The sequence below is a fragment of the Panulirus ornatus genome, chromosome 13 (assembly GCF_036320965.1).
Source record: "Panulirus ornatus isolate Po-2019 chromosome 13, ASM3632096v1, whole genome shotgun sequence".
NCBI classification, from domain to species: Eukaryota; Metazoa; Arthropoda; class Malacostraca; order Decapoda; family Palinuridae; genus Panulirus; species Panulirus ornatus.
The window spans coordinates 112,433-132,248 of NC_092236.1; the positions used below are offsets into that span (position 1 = coordinate 112,433).

At 41.0% G+C, this 19,816-nt stretch overlaps 1 protein-coding gene across 1 annotated transcript in view; it reads left to right on the forward strand.

The window, feature by feature from the left end:
* Ziz (dedicator of cytokinesis protein Ziz) overlaps positions 1–19,816 on the forward strand; it is a 526,511-nt gene that overhangs the window by 23,562 nt on the left and 483,133 nt on the right. The window contains exons 3-4 of the mRNA XM_071669140.1: positions 13,446–13,562; positions 15,137–15,309. Of these exons, the coding sequence (XP_071525241.1) occupies positions 13,446–13,562; positions 15,137–15,309 (290 nt within the window). The remainder of the gene's footprint in view (positions 1–13,445; positions 13,563–15,136; positions 15,310–19,816) is intronic.

Sequence of the window (19,816 nt, forward strand, 5' to 3'; positions counted from 1 at the left end):
GAATGGAGAAAAACTGGAGGAAGTAAAGTGTTTTAGACTAAAATATCTGGGAGTGGATCTGGCAGCGGATGGAACCATGGAAGCGGAAGTGGATCATAGGGTGTGGGAGGGGGCGAAAATCCTGGGAGCCTTGAAGAATGTGTGGAAGTCGAGAACATTATCTCGGAAAGCAAAAATGGGTATGTTTGAAGGAATAGTGGTTCCAACAATGTTGTATGGTTGCGAGGCGTGGGCTATGAATAGAGTTGTGCACAGGAGGATGGATGTGCTGGAAATGAGATGTTTGAGGACAATGTGTGGTGTGAGGTGGTTTGATCGAGTAAGTAACGTAAGGTAAGAGAGATGTGTGGAAATAAAAAGAGCGTGGTTGAGAGAGCAGAAGAGGGTGTTTTGAAATGGTTTGGGCACATGGAGAGAATGAGTGAGGAAAGATTGACCAAGAGGATATATGTGTCGGAGGTGGAGGGAACGAGGAGAAGTGGGAGACCAAATTGGAGGTGGAAAGATGGAGTGAAAAAGATTTTGTGTGATCGGAGCCTGAACATGCAGGAGGGTGAAAGGAGGGCAAGGAATAGAGTGAATTGGATCGATGTGGTATACTGGGGTTGACGTGCTGTCAGTGGATTGAATCAGGGCATGTGAAGCGTCTGGAGTAAACCATGGAAAGCTGTGTAGGTATGTATATTTGCGTGTGTGGACGTATGTATATACATGTGTATGGGGGTGGGTTGGGCCATTTCTTTCGTCTGTTTCCTTGCGCTACCTCGCAAACGCGGGAGACAGTGACAAAGTATAATGAAAAAATAAAATAAATATATATATCATACTATTCGCCATTTCCCGTGTTAGCAAGGTAGCGTTAAGAACAGAGGAGTGGGCCTTAGAGGGAATATCCTCACCTGGCCCCCCTCTCTGTTCCTTCTTTTGGAAAATTAACAAAAAACGAGAGGGGAGGATTTCCAGCCACCCACTCCCTCCCCTTTTAGTCGCCTTCTACGACACGCAGGGAATACGTGGAAAGTATTCTTTCTCCCCTATCCCCAGGGATATATGTTTATTTATTTATTTTTCTTTGTCGCCGTCTCCCGCGTCAGTGAGGTAGCACAAGGAAACAGACGAAAGAATGGCCCAACCCGCCCACATACACATGTATATACATACATGTCCATACATGCAAATATACATACCTGTACATCTCAATGTACACATATATACACACACACAGACATATACATATATACACATGTACACAATTCATACTGTCTGCCTTTATTTGTTCCCATCGCCACCTCGCCACACATGGAATAACAACCCCCTCCCCCCTCATGTGTGCAAGGTAGCGCTAGGAAAAGACAACAAAGGCCCCATTCATTCACACTCTGTCTCTAGCTGTCATGTAATAATGCACCGAAACCACAGCTCCCTTTCCACATCCAGGCCCCACACAACTTTCCATGGTTTACCCGAGACGCTTCACCTTCCCTGGTTCAATCCATTGACAGCATGTCGACCCCGGTATACCACATCGTTCCAATTCACTCTATTCCTTGCACGTCTTTCACCCTCCTGCATGTTCAGGCCCCGATCACTCAAAATCTTTTTCACTCCATCTTTCCACCTCCAATTTGGTCTCCCACTTCTCCTCGTTCCCTCCACCTCTGACACATATATCCTCTTGGTCAATCTTTCCTCACTCATTCTCTCCATGTGCCCAAACCATTTCAAAAACCCTCTTCTGCTCTCTCAACCACACTCTTTTTATTTCCACACCTCTCTCTTACCCTTACATTACTTACTCGATCAAACCACCTCACACCACATATTGTCCTCAAACATCTCATTTCCAGCACATCCACCCTCCTGCGCACAACTCTATCCATAGCCCACGCCTCGCAACCATACAACATTGTTGGAACCACTATTCCTTCAAACATACCCATTTTTGCTTTCCGAGATAATGTTCTCGACTTCCAAACATTCTTCAAGGCTCCCAGGATTTTCGCCCCCTCCCCCACCCTATGATTCACTTCCGCTTCCGTGGTTCCATCTGCTGCCAGATCCACTCCCAGATATCTAAAACACTTTACTTCCTCCAGTTTTCCTCCATTCAAACTTACCTCCCAATTGACTTGACCCTCAACCCTACTGTACCTAATAACCTTGCTCTTATTCACATTTACTCTTAACTTTCTTCTTTCACTCACTTTACCAAACTCAGTCACCAGCTTCTGCAGTTTCTTACTTGAATCAGCCACCAGCGCTGTATCATCAGCAAACAACAACTGACTCACTTCCCAAGCTCTCTCATCCACAACAGACTGCATACTTGCCCCTCTTTCCAAAACTCTTGCATTCATCTCCCTAACAACCCCATCCATAAAAAATTAAACAACCATGGAGACGTCACACACCCCTGCCGCAAACCTACATTCACTGAGAACCAATCACTTTCCTCTCTTCCTACACGTACACATGCCTTACATCCTCGATAAAAACTTTTCACTGCTTCTAACAACTTTCCTCCCACACCATATATTCTTAAAACTTTCCACAGAGCATCTCTATCAACTCTATCATATGCCTTCTCCAGATCCATAAATGCAACATACAAATCCATTTGTTTTTCTAAGTATTTCTCACATACATTCTTCAAAGCAAACACCTGATCCACACATCCTCTACCACTTCTGAAACCACACTGCTCTTCCCCAATCTGATGCTCTGTACATGCCTTCACCCTCTCAATCAATACCCTCCCATATAATTTACCAGGAATGCTCAACAAACTTATACCTCTGTAATTTGAGCACTCACTCTTATCCCCTTTGCCTTTGTATAATGGCGCTATGCACGCATTCCGCCAATCCTCAGGCACCTCACCATGAGTCATACATACATTAGATAACCTTACCAACCAGTCAACAATACAGTCACCCCCTTTTGTAATAAATTCCACTGCAATACCATCCAAACCTGCTGCCTTGCCGGCTTTCATCTTCCGCAAAGCTTTTACTATCTCTTCTCTGTTTACCAAATCATTTTCCCTAACCCTCTAACTTTGCACACCACCTCGACCAAAACACCCTATATCTGCAACTCTATCATCAAACACATTCAACAAACCCTCAAAATACTCACTCCATCTCCTTCTCACATCACCACTACTTGTTATCACCTCCCCATTTGCGCCCTTCACTGAAGTTCCCATTTGCTCCCTTGTCTTACGCACTTTATTTACCTCCTTCCAGAACATTTTTTTATTCTCCCTAAAATTTAATGATACTCTCTCACCCCAACTCTCATTTGCCCTCTTTTTCACCTCTTGCACCTTTCTCTTGACCTCCTGTCTCTTTCTTTTATAGATCTCCCACTCAATTGCATTTTTTCCCTGCAAAAATCGTCCAAATGCCTCTCTCTTCTCTTTCACTAATAATCTTACTTCATCATCCCACCACTCACTACCCTTTCTAATCAACCCACCTCCCACTCTTCTCATGCCACAAGCATCTTTTGCGCACTCCATCACTGATTCCCTAAATACATCCCATTCCTCCCCCACTCCCCTTACTTCCATTGTTGTCACCTTTTTCCATTCTGTACTCAGTCTCTCCTGGTACTTCCTCACACAAGTCTCCTTCCCAAGCTCACTTACTCTCACCACCCTCTTCACCCCAACATTCACTCTTCTTTTCTGAAAACCCCTACAAATCTTCACCTTAGCCAGCACAAGATAATGATCAGACATCCCTCCAGTTGCACCTCTCAGCACATTAACATCCAAAAGTCTCTCTTTCGCACGCCTGTCAATTAACACGTAATCCAGTAACGCTCTCTGGCCATCTCTCCTACTTACATACGTATACTTATGTATATCTCGCTTTTTAAACCAGGTATTCCCAATCACCAGTCCTTTTTCAGCACATAAATCTACAAGCTTTTCACCATTTCCATTTACAACACTGAACACCCCATGTATACCAATTATTCCCTCAACTGCCACATTACTCACCTTTGCTCTGACGGGACGGGAGCGGGGGGCCAGAAATCCTCCCCTCCTTGTATTTTTAACTTTCTAAAATCAGAAACAGAAGGAGTCACGCGAGGAGTGCTCATCCTCCTCGAAGGCTCAGACTGGGGTGTCTAAATGTGTGTGGATGTAACCAAGATGTGAAAAAAGGAGAGATAGGTAGTATGTTTGAGGAAAGGAACCTGGATGTTTTGGCTCTGAGCGAAACGAAGCTCAAGGGTAAAGGGGAAGAGTGGTTTGGGAATGTCTTGGGAGTAAAGTCAGGGGTTAGTGAGAGGACAAGAGCAAGGGAAGGAGTAGCAGTACTCCTGAAACAGGAGTTGTGGGAGTATGTGATAGAATGTAAGAAAGTAAATTCTCGATTAATATGGGTAAAACTGAAAGTTGATGGAGAGAGATGGGTGATTAATGGTGCATATGCACCTGGGCATGAGAAGAAAGATCATGAGAGGCAAGTGTTTTGGGAGCAGCTGAATGAGTGTGTTAGTGGTTTTGATGCACGAGACCGGGTTATAGTGATGGGTGATTTGATATATATATATATATATATATATATATATATATATATTCTTTCGTCTGTTTCCTTTCGCTACCTCACTGACTTGGGAGACAGCGACAAAGTATAATAAATAAATGAATATAGAATATATATATATATATATATATATATATATATATATATATATATATATATATATATATATATAGTGAAGGGCGCAAATGGGGAGGTGATAACAAGTAGTGGTGATGTGAGAAGGAGATGGAGTGAGTATTTTGAAGGTTTGTTGAATGTGTTTGATGATAGAGTGGCAGATATAGGGTGTTTTGGTCGAGGTGGTGTGCAAAGTTAGAGGATTAGGGAAAATGATTTGGTAAACAGAGAAGAGGTAGTAAAAGCTTTGCGGAAGATGAAAGCCGGCAAGGCAGCAGGTTTGGATGGTATTGCAGTGGAATTTATTACAAAAGGGGGTGACTGTATTATTGATTGGTTGGTAAGGTTATTTAATGTATGTATGACTCATGGTGAGGTGCCTGAGGATTGGCGGAATGTGTGCATAGTGCCATTGTACAAAGGCAAAGGGGATAAGAGTGAGTGCTCAAATTACAGAAGTATAAGTTTGTTGAGTATTCCTGGTAAATTATATGGGAGGGTATTGATTGAGAGGGTGAAGGCATATACAGAGCATCAGATTGGGGAAGAGCAGTGTGGTTTCAGAAGTGGTAGAGGATGTGTGGATCAGGTGTTTGCTCTGAAGAATGTATGTGAGAAATACTTAGAAAAGCAAATGGATTTGTCTGTAGCATTCATGGATCTGGAAAAGGCATATGATAGAGTTGATAGAGATGCTCTGTGGAAGGTTTTAAGAATATATGGTGTGGGAGGCAAGTTGTTAGAAGCAGTGAAAAGTTTTTATGGAGGATGTAAGGTATGTGTACGTGTAGGAAGAGAGGAAAGTGATTGGTTCTCAGTGAATGTAGGTTTGCGGCAGGGGTGTGTGATGTCTCCATGGTTGTTTAATTTGTTTATGGATGGGGTTGTTAGGGAGGTGAATGCAAGAGTTTTGGAAAGAGGGGCAAGTATGAAGTCTGTTGGGGATGAGAGAGCTTGGGAAGTGAGTCAGTTGTTGTTCGCTGATGATACAGCGCCGGTGGCTGATTCATGTGAGAAACTGCAGAAGCTGGTGACTGAGTTTGGTAAAGTGTGTGAAAGAAGAAAGTTAAGAGTAAATGTGAATAAGAGCAAGGTAATTAGGTACAGTAGTGTTGAGGGTCAAGTCAATTGGGAGGTAAGTTTGAATGGAGAAAAACTGGAGGAAGTAAAGTGTTTTAGACTAAAATATCTGGGAGTGGATCTGGCAGCGGATGGAACCATGGAAGCGGAAGTGGATCATAGGGTGTGGGAGGGGGCGAAAATCCTGGGAGCCTTGAAGAATGTGTGGAAGTCGAGAACATTATCTCGGAAAGCAAAAATGGGTATGTTTGAAGGAATAGTGGTTCCAACAATGTTGTATGGTTGCGAGGCGTGGGCTATGAATAGAGTTGTGCACAGGAGGATGGATGTGCTGGAAATGAGATGTTTGAGGACAATGTGTGGTGTGAGGTGGTTTGATCGAGTAAGTAACGTAAGGTAAGAGAGATGTGTGGAAATAAAAAGAGCGTGGTTGAGAGAGCAGAAGAGGGTGTTTTGAAATGGTTTGGGCACATGGAGAGAATGAGTGAGGAAAGATTGACCAAGAGGATATATGTGTCGGAGGTGGAGGGAACGAGGAGAAGTGGGAGACCAAATTGGAGGTGGAAAGATGGAGTGAAAAAGATTTTGTGTGATCGGAGCCTGAACATGCAGGAGGGTGAAAGGAGGGCAAGGAATAGAGTGAATTGGATCGATGTGGTATACTGGGGTTGACGTGCTGTCAGTGGATTGAATCAGGGCATGTGAAGCGTCTGGAGTAAACCATGGAAAGCTGTGTAGGTATGTATATTTGCGTGTGTGGACGTATGTATATACATGTGTATGGGGGTGGGTTGGGCCATTTCTTTCGTCTGTTTCCTTGCGCTACCTCGCAAACGCGGGAGACAGTGACAAAACAAAAAAAAAAAAATATATTTTTTATTTTGGTTTGAAGCACGTTGACCCTGATATACTAGCTCGTCCCTATTCACTCTATTCCTTGTATGTACAGACCCCGATTGCTCAAATTCTTTTTCACTCCATCCTTCCTCCTCCAATTTGGTCTCCTGCTCCTCCTTATTCCTTCTACCTCTGACACATATATTCTCTTTGTCAATCTTTTCTCACTCAATCTCTCCAGGTGTCCAAACCATTTCAACACACTCACTTCTGCTCTTTCAACCATGCTCATTCTGTTTCCACACATCTGTTTTACCCTTTCATTACTTACACGATCAAACCACCTCACACAGTAGTTTTGCCACGGGAAACAGCTATTATGTATAATAGAAATTTTTTTTTTTTTTTAAACTATTTGCCATTTCCTGCGTTAGCGAGGTAGCGTTAAGAACAGAGGACGGGGCCTTTTTTTAGAATATCCTCACCTGGCCCCCTCTGTTCCTTCTTTTGGAAAATTAAAAAAAAAAAAAAAACGATAGGGGAGGATTTCCATCCCCCGCTCCCTCCCCTTTTAGTCGCCTTCTACGACACGCAGGGAATACGTGGGAAGTATTCTTAATCCCCTATCCCCAGGGATAAATATACATAGATATATATCCCCGGTGCCGCTTATACGAGAACCTCAATGACTGGAGCTACAGGCTGCATCCCAGAGTGCCTGTAACCCATAGGCACCAGAATGATGTTGATTTTTGCAAGAAATATATAGTTTGGGATAAAGCTATGTTCAGATGTGTCTTGGAGACTGATGAGTCCACCTTTTCTATGACGGGTTGCTGTAGTGGGCGTATGTTCAGGCCATCATGCTGTGATTTATTTGACCCGAGTACATTGCAAACACTGTAAAGTTCCCTGCTTCACTTATGTTATAGGGCTGTTGCTTAAGAATGAAACTATGAACAGCCATAGTTCCTTGAGTTACTGTTTGACCATCTTCCACATTCATTTAAAAAGTGCAAGGCCAAAGTCTTCATGCAGGATGGGGCTCCCTTCCACACTGCCAGACTAGTCACTGGTTGGCTTAAGGACTGTGCAGTGGAGTTTTTTTAGTTACTGGCCTAGGAATTCACTGGATCTGGATTTAGTAGAAACTTGTGGATGCTTTTGAAAATGAAATTACATGACAGGGATACTTTGTCACTACCTAAGCTGGAGGTGGCCATTTGTGAAATTTGGGCAAAGAGGGTCCCTAAATGGCTCCAGAACTTTCTTGATTCAGTTCTTAGTCATTCTAAGGAGTGTATAATGAGGAAAGGGAAACCATTAAAGTAGTAGTTGATGGTGAAAACACAATTTTCTGGGTTTTATTTCATGTTTATCCTTGATGGTTGTGCTGCAGCCCCCTCATGCCAACTTCATTGGCAGGCACTGCATATCTGTTTATCGTAAATTAGGTGTTATTGGTCTGTGCCTTCTTGAGGCTACACCATGAGGGTAAAGTCACCTTTGGCGAGGTTGTATCATTGTCTTATCCAAGAACTTCTCACTCCAGAAGAGTCCACATTTCCTTGTTACTGGAAGTAGTGCCGTTTTTGGCTCTAGGATTCTAGAGGTCCTGAATAATGCCAGGACTTTTTCTTGGTAAAAGGTTCTGGGGTGATTGTAATGATAAATAATAAGGATAGTGTAAATAGCTTTGAATAGGGTATTCAGTTGTCCATGCCATTTCAGCTGTTAAAAATATCATGACATCAAATTGGAGGGTTTATATTTCAGTTGACTATATACATCTGTTGCAAAATTTACATTTGTCTGGCAATTGATGTTTTCTCTTTTCTGTAAGAATTCCCAAAATTTCCACTTTTTTTATTAGTATTTAGGAAAATATTTTTGTCTTGTCAGTAAACTGGATTGCTTTTCTTCACTGGCTAATATTTGTATTCTTTATCATTTTGGTTATAATTGCCTTTGCTGATGCATTACTTTTTTAGGTCATACCATTATAATAGTCATGCTAGATTAGTATTTTTCATACTTGTTTGCCATTTCCTGCATTAGTGAGATAGTGCCATTAACAGATAAAGTAGGGCTTCATTTGCTTACATCCTTTCTCAAACTGTCATGTGCAATGCACTGAAACTAGAACTTTGTTTTCACACCCAGACCCCGCAGACCTTTCCATGGTTTCCCATGGCTACTACATACGACCTGGTTTGGTCCATTAACAGCACATCCTCCCCTTTATACCATGTTGCTCCAATTCACTCTATCCTGAGCATGCCTTTTACCTTCCAGTTTAATCTATCCTGTGCATGCCTTTTGCTCTCCTGTTCATTCATGCCCAAGCACTCAGAACATTTTTCATTCATCCCTTCCATCTCCAGTTTGGTCTCCCCTTTTTCCTTGTCCCCTCCACTTCTAACACATATATCCTCTTTGTCAACCTCCCTTCTTTCATTCTTTCCATATGTCCAGATCATTTCAGCACACCCCCTTCAGTTCTTAACTGCACGCTTCTTATTACCATACCTCTCTCTTATGCTTTTGTTATCTACTAAATCAACCCACCTCACACCATTCATGTCCTGATGTATCCACCGTTCTCTACACATCGTCTTGTATAAACTATGCCTCACCTCTATACAACATCATTGGCTTTGCTATACCTTCAGCCATATTTATTTTTGCCCTCCCAGAAAATGACCTTACTTTCAACATGTTCCTCAGTGCTCCCAAAACCTTCACTTCCTCACCACCTTATAACTCACTTTTACTTCCATGGTTCCATTCACTTCTGTGTCCACTCCTTGGTATATAGAACACTTCACTACAAATTTTCTCCAAACCTCAACCTACCTGTCCTTTCATGCTGCTTGCTAAACATGATAAATTTAATTTCGTTCAAATTTTATTTTATTCACGTTTATACTCTCAATTTCCTTTTTTTAAACAGTCTCCCAACTTAGACACCAATTTCTGCAGTTTCTCACTTTGATATGCCACCTGTGTTGTACCATCAGCAAACAACTGACTCGCCTCCCAGATCCCTTCACCCCCTACAGACTGCATACTTGTCCCTCCCACTAAGACCCCATCCATAAACAAATTTAACAGCTATTGTGACATTACACACCCTTGTCGCAGATGCACCTTCACCTGGAGCTACTGTTCCTCCTTTCTACCTCTTCCTACACATGCTTTAGACTCTAACTGAAAACTTTTGACACATGCTTTAGACTCTAACTGAAAACTTTGACTGCTTCTAGTATCCTTTCCCTGACAGCATATATTCATAAGACCTTCCACAAGGCATATCTGTCAATGCCATCATGTGCTTTATCCAAATCCATAAATGCTACATATAAATCACGTTTTTCTAAGAATTTCTGACACACACTCTTAAAGCAAACACCTGAAACCGTGACGTTCCTCCCAAATCTGATGCTTTTTTCATGCCTGTAACCCCTCAATCACCACTCTTCCTTACAAATTACCTTGTACACTCAACAAACTTATACATCTGTGGTAGTTTGAACACTCACTTTTGTCCCCCTTTGCTTTATACAGTGGCACTGTACATGCATTCTACCAATACTTAGGCACCTCACCATGATCCATACATACATTGAAAATTCTAACTAACCAATCAACAACAAAGTTACCCCCTTTATTAAGAAATACAAATTCAGTACCATCCACTCAGCTACCTTGCCACATTTCATCATACATATGGCTTTCACCACCTCTTCTTTCTTCACCAAACCACTTTCCATACTCTCTCACTTTGTATACCTCCAATCCCATACACCCTGTATCTGTCACCATATCATCAAACAATATATATTGCCCTTCAAAATAATCGCTTCATCTCATTTACCTCATTGCCATCTGTTACAACTTTCCAATTAGCCTTCTTCACGAATGTTCCCACCTGTTTTCTTGTTTTTTTCATGCCATTAAGTGCCTTCCAAAACATCAAATTCTCATTGAATTTACTGATACTTGCTGACCCCAACTTTCATTTACACTCTTTTTTGACTTCTGCTCCTTTCTCTTGACCTCCTGCCACTTTCTCTCGTACATCTCCAAATAATTTTTATTCCCCTGTAAATATTGCCCACCTCTCCTTTCTCTTTTTTTGCAACTTTACTTCATCATTCCACTGCTCACCACCTGCCAACTTCATTCCTTTTGCATGCCAAACACTTTTCTTGCACATGTCAGCATGGCCTTCCTAAATATCTTCCATTCCTCACCCACTCCCCCAGCTTCATTTACTTTCACCTTTCAGGTATTTATCAAATATTTATTGCAAACTTGCTTACTTTCATCACTTTCTTTTCACTCATATTGTTTCCTTTTCTCCCAAACCCTCTACAAATGTTCACCCTTGCTTCTACCATGTAATGATCAGACATCCCACCAGCTGCCTGTCTCTGCATATTCAAATCCAAGAGTCTCTTTTGCCCAGCCCACCTATCATTTAGTATGGAATCCAGTAATACCCTCTAACCATCTTTCCTACTCACCCACATATACTTGTGTATGCCCCTCTCTTTAAACCAGGTATTCCCAATTACCAGTCCATTTTCAGTGCACAACTCCACAAACTTTTTTATTTCCATTCACCTTATTGAACACACTATGCTCCCCATTTTGGCCCTCAAGTGCCACATTACTCAGTTTTGTATTTATATCACCCATCACTTATACCCAGTCTCTTGCATCACAACTGCTGACATGTCATCTTTTTTTCATAGTCAGGTGCATAAACATTAATAATCACCCATGGATTTGTATGTAGCATTTATGGATCTGGAGAAGGCATATGATAGAGTTGATAGAGATGCTCTGTGGAAGGTATTAAGAATATATGGTGTGGGAGGCAAGTTGTTAGAAGCAGTGAAAAGTTTTTATCGAGGATGTAAGGCATGTGTACGTGTAGGAAGAGAGGAAAGTGATTGGTTCTCAGTGAATGTAGGTTTGCGGCAGGGGTGTGTGATGTCTCCATGGTTGTTTAATTTGTTTATGGATGGGGTTGTTAGGGAGGTGAATGCAAGAGTTTTGGAAAGAGGGGCAAGTATGAAGTCTGTTGGGGATGAGAGAGCTTGGGAAGTGAGTCAGTTGTTGTTCGCTGATGATACAGCGCTGGTGGCTGATTCATGTGAGAAACTGCAGAAGCTGGTGGCTGATTCATGTGAGAAACTGCAGAAGCTGGTGACTGAGTTTGGTAAAGTGTGTGAAAGAAGAAAGTTAAGAGTAAATGTGAATAAGAGCAAGGTAATTAGGTACAGTAGGGTTGAGGGTCAAGTCAATTGGGAGGTAAGTTTGAATGGAGAAAAACTGGAGGAAGTAAAGTGTTTTAGATATCTGGGAGTGGATCTGGCAGCGGATGGAACCATGGAAGCGGAAGTGGATCATAGGGTGGGGGAGGGGGCGAAAATCCTGGGAGCCTTGAAGAATGTGTGGAAGTCGAGAACATTATCTCGGAAAGCAAAAATGGGTATGTTTGAAGGAATAGTGGTTCCAACGATGTTATATGGTTGCGAGGCGTGGGCTATGGATAGAGTTGTGCGCAGGAGGATGGATGTGCTGGAAATGAGATGTTTGAGAACAATATGTGGTGTGAGGTGGTTTGATCAAGTAAGTAACGTAAGGGTAAGAGAGATGTGTGGAAATAAAAAGAGCGTGGTTGAGAGAGCAGAAGAGGGTGTTTTGAAATGGTTTGGGCACATGGAGAGAATGAGTGAGGAAAGATTGACCAAGAGGATATATGTGTCATAGGTGGAGGGAACGAGGAGAAGTGGGAGACCAAATTGGAGGTGGAAAGATGGAGTGAAAAAGATTTTGTGTGATCGGGGCCTGAACATGCAGGAGGGTGAAAGGAGGGCAAGGAATAGAGTGAATTGGATCGATTTGGTATACCGGGGTTGACGTGCTGTCAGTGGATTGAATTAGGGCATGTGAAGCGTCTGGGGTAAACCATGGAAAGCTGTGTAGGTATGTATATTTGCGTGTGTGGACGTATGTATATACATGTGTATGGGGGTGGGCTGGGCCATTTCTTTCGTCTGTTTCCTAGCGCTACCTCGCAAACGCGGGAGACAGCGACAAAGAAAAAAAAAAGAAAAAACTTTCATTTTTATCGACATCATTCTGGAGCTCGCTTCCTTCACACTTTTACATATTCCCACAACTCCTGCATCAAACGTAATGCTACCCCTTCCTTGGCTTGTGCTGTTGTACCAACCTCTAGCTTTACCTGTAAGATATTCCCAAACCATTCCTCACATTAACCCTTGAGCCTTTCTTTCACTCAGAGCAAGAATATATCATGGTTCCTTTCAAACATACAACCTATCTGTCCTTTTCTTTCATCTTGGTTACATCCACTCAGACATTCAGACACCCCAGCTTGAGCCTTTGAGAAGGATGAACATTCCTCACTTGGCCCCTTCTGTTCAATGTTTTAGAAATTGAAAATACAAGAAGAGGGGTTGCTTCTAACCCCATTCCCACTTTTCTTAGTCACCTTGTACGACACACAAGGAATACAGAGGTAGAATTCTTTTTCTTTTTCTCCACAGGAATATTTTGAAAGATTTTTGATATAGCATTTGTTGCTAACATCAAGATAACAATCAGTCATCTTATCCCAGAAGTGCATTAGAATGTTTATATTTTTACATCATCATTTGGGTTTATTTTGCTTCATGTTTACTAATCACTTACGTAATGACCTAGAATGGTTTTAACATGGAGAGGTGTATTGTTGCATAAGAATATAGACATGTATAGGCAGAACTTCTAGACAGAATGTGCATTGCAAAAGTCATGTTATTATTCCAGGTCAAGCCACGACTTGCAGATCCCATAGACTTTGAGGAGTTTGTTAGCAAGAACAAAGTTATGCTTAATAATGACCCACTGAGGGAGCTGCTCATGTATCCTGTTGATGACATATCTGTAAGTGAATCTTTGAGTTTGTGTTGTATGGAATGAATATCAGATTAAGGTTTTAAAAGGATTTGGCAAGCACCCAGTCTTTCCCTCTTCATCTTATAATTCATTTATATAAGATTTATTTTGTGAAGGACTGTGCTTAATGAAAGAATCAATCTTTTCTTGTAGCCTTGTTTAATTTAGTTAATCAGAATGAAATGTTGTTGTACAGTGCAGTAAGTAGTAATATTATGTAAGCTTATACTGAGAGATGCGTCCAGTCCTGTGGTCTGGCATGTGATTATTGTGTTTTCCATGTCTACAGGGTTGAGTGCTTTGGGACCTCAGTGATCCCAGATGAAGTACTGCCATCTAACTTAGGAAATGTAAAGCATGGAAAGATATGATACATGACAAAATTTTCACTTTCATCATCCTTTAACCAGTGTGCAGATTTTTAATTTTTAGATTTGTGGAGCTTTGCTTTAATGGTCTTAGGAATATGAAGTATAGACATAACATTGCCATATTGATTTTCCAGGAAATCTTTATAAATTAATGTTCTGTGGACCACTGGAATCAGTTTTGAATAATTTCCAAAGCATTCACGAACAGAATTTCTATATGCTATAATGTGTCAAACCAACTTAGCCAGTGTACAACTACATATTTGTGTCACTCATCCTGGAATATAACTTGAAATGTATGTGATATGGATCACTGGATAATTTTCAAGGCATTCATGAATAGAAGTTCTGTTTGCTATAATTTTCCAAACCAACTTAGCCACCGTATAACTAAAATATTTCTGTCATTCAGAGTGTCACTCCATTGGTGTTGTGTTAAACTTTTATGATAATGGAATCAGAAATATGGATTAGACCTGGTATAATGTACATATTGAAAATTCTTTCATTTATTTGAAGCTTATATTGTTGATACTTTATGTATGTGAACAACATTTTATTAGTGTATTAAAACATCCCTTTTATGTATTTCTTAAATTTGAATTTTTGAGTTTTAACTAAATTGGCAAAGTTGAAAATTTCTTGCAACCTCGTGATATATTGACCTTGAATGACGTGGTCATGGCTTGTATGTGGTGTGCACACTTGATTGCCCTTATGCTTTTAGCTAAAGGAGCAAATGCTATCAAGTGCACTTGCTGACTTTGCACAATACAAGTGCAAGGTCTATGTATCAGATTTGTCATAGCTACATAAGAATTGCTGCTTTTCTGATAATCTTACTGGATGATAGAACAGCACCAAATAGTGAAATATACCTTACAGCAAACCATTGTGACAGAGTTATGTTTAACGCAGTTTTCAAGAGGACACAATTTTGCTGAATTATATCCATAGTCTGGAGTTTGTCATGAATGTGATGTACCTCAAAGATTTTACTGGTGATAGTCTGTTGTGACTACAGAAAATATAACGGTAGAAGAAATTGTATTGAGACTATGATGTACAGTATTACTAATTCAGCATTCATTATACTGTACTGGCAACAGTCAGCAGTGCCCTTGTTACAAATATATATAAGCAAAGTACTGTAAATTTATGAACTAAAGTCATTGAATTATTTCCATACAGCACTCTGTAGTTCCTCGAGTTACAAGAACTCTGCAGTCTTTAGCTGCAGTTCACTTAGAAGAAGATGTGACAAATCCTCTTGTGCGGCAGTGTTTGGCAACTTATTCACAAGACCTTACTACTGTCACTCACAAATACCTACCTTATTCTGGATCTTATCTCCACTTGCCAAGGTAAAGTCTTACATCCAGTGTTTTCTATATTGAATCTTCCTATGATTAGCATGTAATCAAGTCCTTCTGCTCTCTGTGGCATATCCACCGTGACAGATGTAAAGATTTTTGTTTATATTTTACATTGGTAGAGAAATTAGATTTTTTTTATGTTTGAGGTTCCTGTCATGGACAAGTCCACATTAAGGTCAGGCCTTAATTTAGATATATGGAGGTTAATAAAAGAGAAGAGATAAGGGAAAGTATTTACAAATTTTGGAAGTGAAAATCCTGTCTTTTAAAATGTTCTGTGTTATAGTTATTGGGAAGACATGAGAGGGTCAAGAGTTCCAAAGCTTCAAGTTATAGGGAAAGCAACAGTTATCAAAATGAGCCACACTTGATTTGCCAATGGTAACACAGTAATCATATGATGCAGCAGTTTGGTGGCTATTGCCTGGTCTAGCTAGTATAATGATGATAAAGAATATATATATATATATATATATATATATATATATATATATATATATATATATATATATATATATATATATATATATATTTTTTTTTTTTTTTTTTTTTTTTTTTATACTTTGTCGCTGTCTCCCGAGTTTGCGAGGTAGCGCGAGGAAACAGACGAAAGAAATGGCCCAACCCCCATACACACGTACATACACACGTCCACACACGCAAATATACATACCTACACAGCTTTCCATGGTTTACCCCAGACGCTTCACATGCCTTGATTCAATCCACTGACAGCACGTCAACCCCTGTATACCACATCGCTCCAATTTACTCTATTCCTTGCCCTCCTTTCACCCTCCTGCATATTCAGGCCCCGATCACACAAAATCTTTTTCACTCCATCTTTCCACCTCCAATTTGGTCTCCCTCTTCTCCTCGTTCCCTCCACCTCCGACACATATATCCTCTTGGTCAATCTTTCCTCACTCATTCTCTCCATGTGCCCAAACCACTTCAAAACACCCTCTTCTGCTCTCTCAACCACGCTCTTTTTATTTCCACACATCTCTCTTACCCTTACGTTACTCACTCGATCAAACCACCTCACACCACACATTGTCCTCAAACATCTCATTTCCAGCACATCCATCCTCCTGCGCACAACTCTATCCATAGCCCACGCCTCGCAACCATACAACATTGTTGGAACCACTATTCCTTCAAACATACCCATTTTTGCTTTCCGAGATAATGTTCTCGACTTCCACACATTCTTCAAGGCCCCCAGAATTTTCGCCCCCTCCCCCACCCTATGATCCACTTCCGCTTCCATGGTTCCATCTGCTGCCAGATCCACACCCAGATATCTAAAACACTTCACTTCCTCCAGTTTTTCTCCATTCAAACTCACCTCCCAATTGACTTGACCCTCAACCCTACTGTACCTAATAACCTTGCTCTTATTCACATTTACTCTTAACTTTCTTCTTCCACACACTTTACCAAACTCAGTCACCAGCTTCTGCAGTTTCTCACATGAATCAGCCACCAGCGCTGTATCATCAGCGAACAACAACTGACTCACTTCCCAAGCTCTCTCATCCCCAACAGACTTCATACTTGCCCCTCTTTCCAAAACTCTTGCATTTACCTCCCTAACAACCCCATCCATAAACAAATTAAACAACCATGGAGACATCACACACCCCTGCCGCAAACCTACATTCACTGAGAACCAATCACTTTCCTCTCTTCCTACACGTACACATGCCTTACATCCTCGATAAAAACTTTTCACTGCTTCTAACAACTTTCCTCCCACACCATATATTCTTAATACCTTCCACAGAGCATCTCTATCAACTCTATCATATGCCTTCTCCAGATCCATAAATGCTACATACAAATCCATTTGCTTTTCTAAGTATTTCTCACATACATTCTTCAAAGGAAACACCTGATCCACACATCCTCTACCACTTCTGAAACCACACTGCTCTTCCCCAATCTGATGCTCTGTACATGCCTTCACCCTCTCAATCAACACCCTCCCATATAATTTACCAGGAATACTTAACAAACTTATACCTCTGTAATTTGAGCACTCACTCTTATCCCCTTTGCCTTTGTACAATGGCACTATGCACGCATTCCGCCAATCCTCAGGCACCTCACCATGAGTCATACATACATTAAATAACCTTACCAACCACTCAACAATACAGTCACCCCCTTTTTTAATAAATTCCACTGCAATACCATCCAAACCTGCTGCCTTGCCGGCTTTCATCTTCCGCAAAGCTTTCACTACCTCTTCTCTGTTTACCAAATCATTTTCCCTAACCCTCTCACTTTGCACACCACCTCGACCAAAACACCCTATATCTGCCACTCTATCATCAAACACATTCAACAAACCTTCAAAATACTCACTCCATCTCCTTCTCACGTCACCACTACTTGTTATCACCTCCCGATTTGCGCCCTTCACTGAAGTTCCCATTTGCTCCCTTGTCTTACGCACTTTATTTACCTCCTTCCAGAACATCTTTTTATTCTCCCTAAAATCTAATGATACTCTCTCACCCCAACTCTCATTTGCCCTTTTTTTCACCTCTTGCACCTTTCTCTTGACCTCCTGTCACTTTCTTTTATACATCTCCCACTCAATTTCATTTTTTCCCTGCAAAAATCGTCCAAATGCCTCTCTCTTCTCTTTCACTAATACTCTTACTTCTTCATCCCACCACTCACTACCCTTTCTAATCAACCCACCTCCCACTCTTCTCATGCCACAAGCATCTTTTGCGCACTCCATCACTGATTCCCTAAATACATCCCATTCCTCCCCCACTCCCCTTACTTCCATTGTTCTCACCTTTTTCCATTCTGTACTCAGTCTCTCCTGGTACTTCCTCACACAGATCTCCTTCCCAAGCTCACTTACTCTCACCACCCTCTTCACCCCAACATTCACTCTTCTTTTCTGAAAACCCATACAAATCTTCACCTTAGCCTCCACAAGATAATGATCAGACATCCCTCCAGTTGCACCTCTCAGCACATTAACATCCAAAAGTCTCTCTTTCGCACGCCTGTCAATTAACACGTAATCCAATAACGCTCTCTGGCCATCTCTCCTACTTACATAAGTATACTTATGTATATCTCGCTTTTTAAACCAGGTATTCCCAATCATCAGTCCTTTTTCAGCACATAAATCTACAAGCTCTTCACCATTTCCATTTACAACACTGAACACCCCATGTATACCAATTATTCCCTCAACTGCCACATTACTCACCTTTGCATTCAAATCACCCATCACTATAACCCGGTCTCGTGCATCAAAACCACTAACACACTCATTCAGCTGCTCCCAAAACACTTGCCTCTCATGATCTTTCTTCTCATGCCTGGGTGCATATGCACCAATAATCACCCACCTCTCTCCATCAACTTTCAGTTTTACCCATATTAATCGAGAATTTACTTTCTTACATTCTATCACATACTCCCACAACTCCTGTTTCAGGAGTATTGCAACTCCTTCCCTTGCTCTTGTCCTCTCACTAACCCCTGACTTTACTCCCCAGACATTCCCAAACCACTCTTCCCCTTTACCCTTGAGCTTCGTTTCACTCAGAGCCAAAACATCCAGGTTCCTTTCCTCAAACATACTACCTATCTCTCCTTTTTTCACATCTTGGTTACATTCACACACATTTAGGCACCCCACTCTGAGCCTTCGAGGAGGATGAGCACTCCCCGCGTGACTCCTTCTTCTGTTTCCCATTTTAGAAAGTTAATACAAGGAGGGGAGGATTTCTGGCCCCCCGCTCCCGTCCCCTCTAGTCGCTTTCTACGACACGCGAGGAATACGTGGGAAGTATTCTTTCACCCCTATCCCCAGGGATAATATACATATATATATACATATACACATACACACACATACACATACATACACACATATGCACACACACACACATACATATATATACATATGAAAAATGTAAGAAAATTTAGAAAACTGAAACTTCTAGCTTGAAATGAATGAAAAAATTAAACATGAATCTTTCATATACAATACAAATGTGTACATAAAAATATGATGCCTTTTAAGATACTTTGTAAAAAAAATTTACTTTAGAATATCAAGTGAATACTCCATCAGCAGCTGCTGTCATTTTGAGCCCTCCAAGTGTGTACAGCAGATATTCCTTATTGGCCTCGTCACCCTCATTTTCCACCCAAAGCTTCAGGAGAAATGCAACTTGGCTCTCCACGCTATCCTCCTTCTCTGCTTTATCTTTCTCAATAAAATCAATCTCATCATTTTCAAATCCAAGCTTTTTGAAGAGAAGTTTCCATTTGTCTTTTCCCATATATATATATATATATATATATATATATATATATATATATATATATATATATATATATATATGTAAGTAGGAGAGATGGCCAGAGAGCGTTATTGGATTACGTGTTAATTGACAGGCGCGCGAAAGAGAGACTTTTGGATGTTAATGTGCTGAGAGGTGCAACTGGA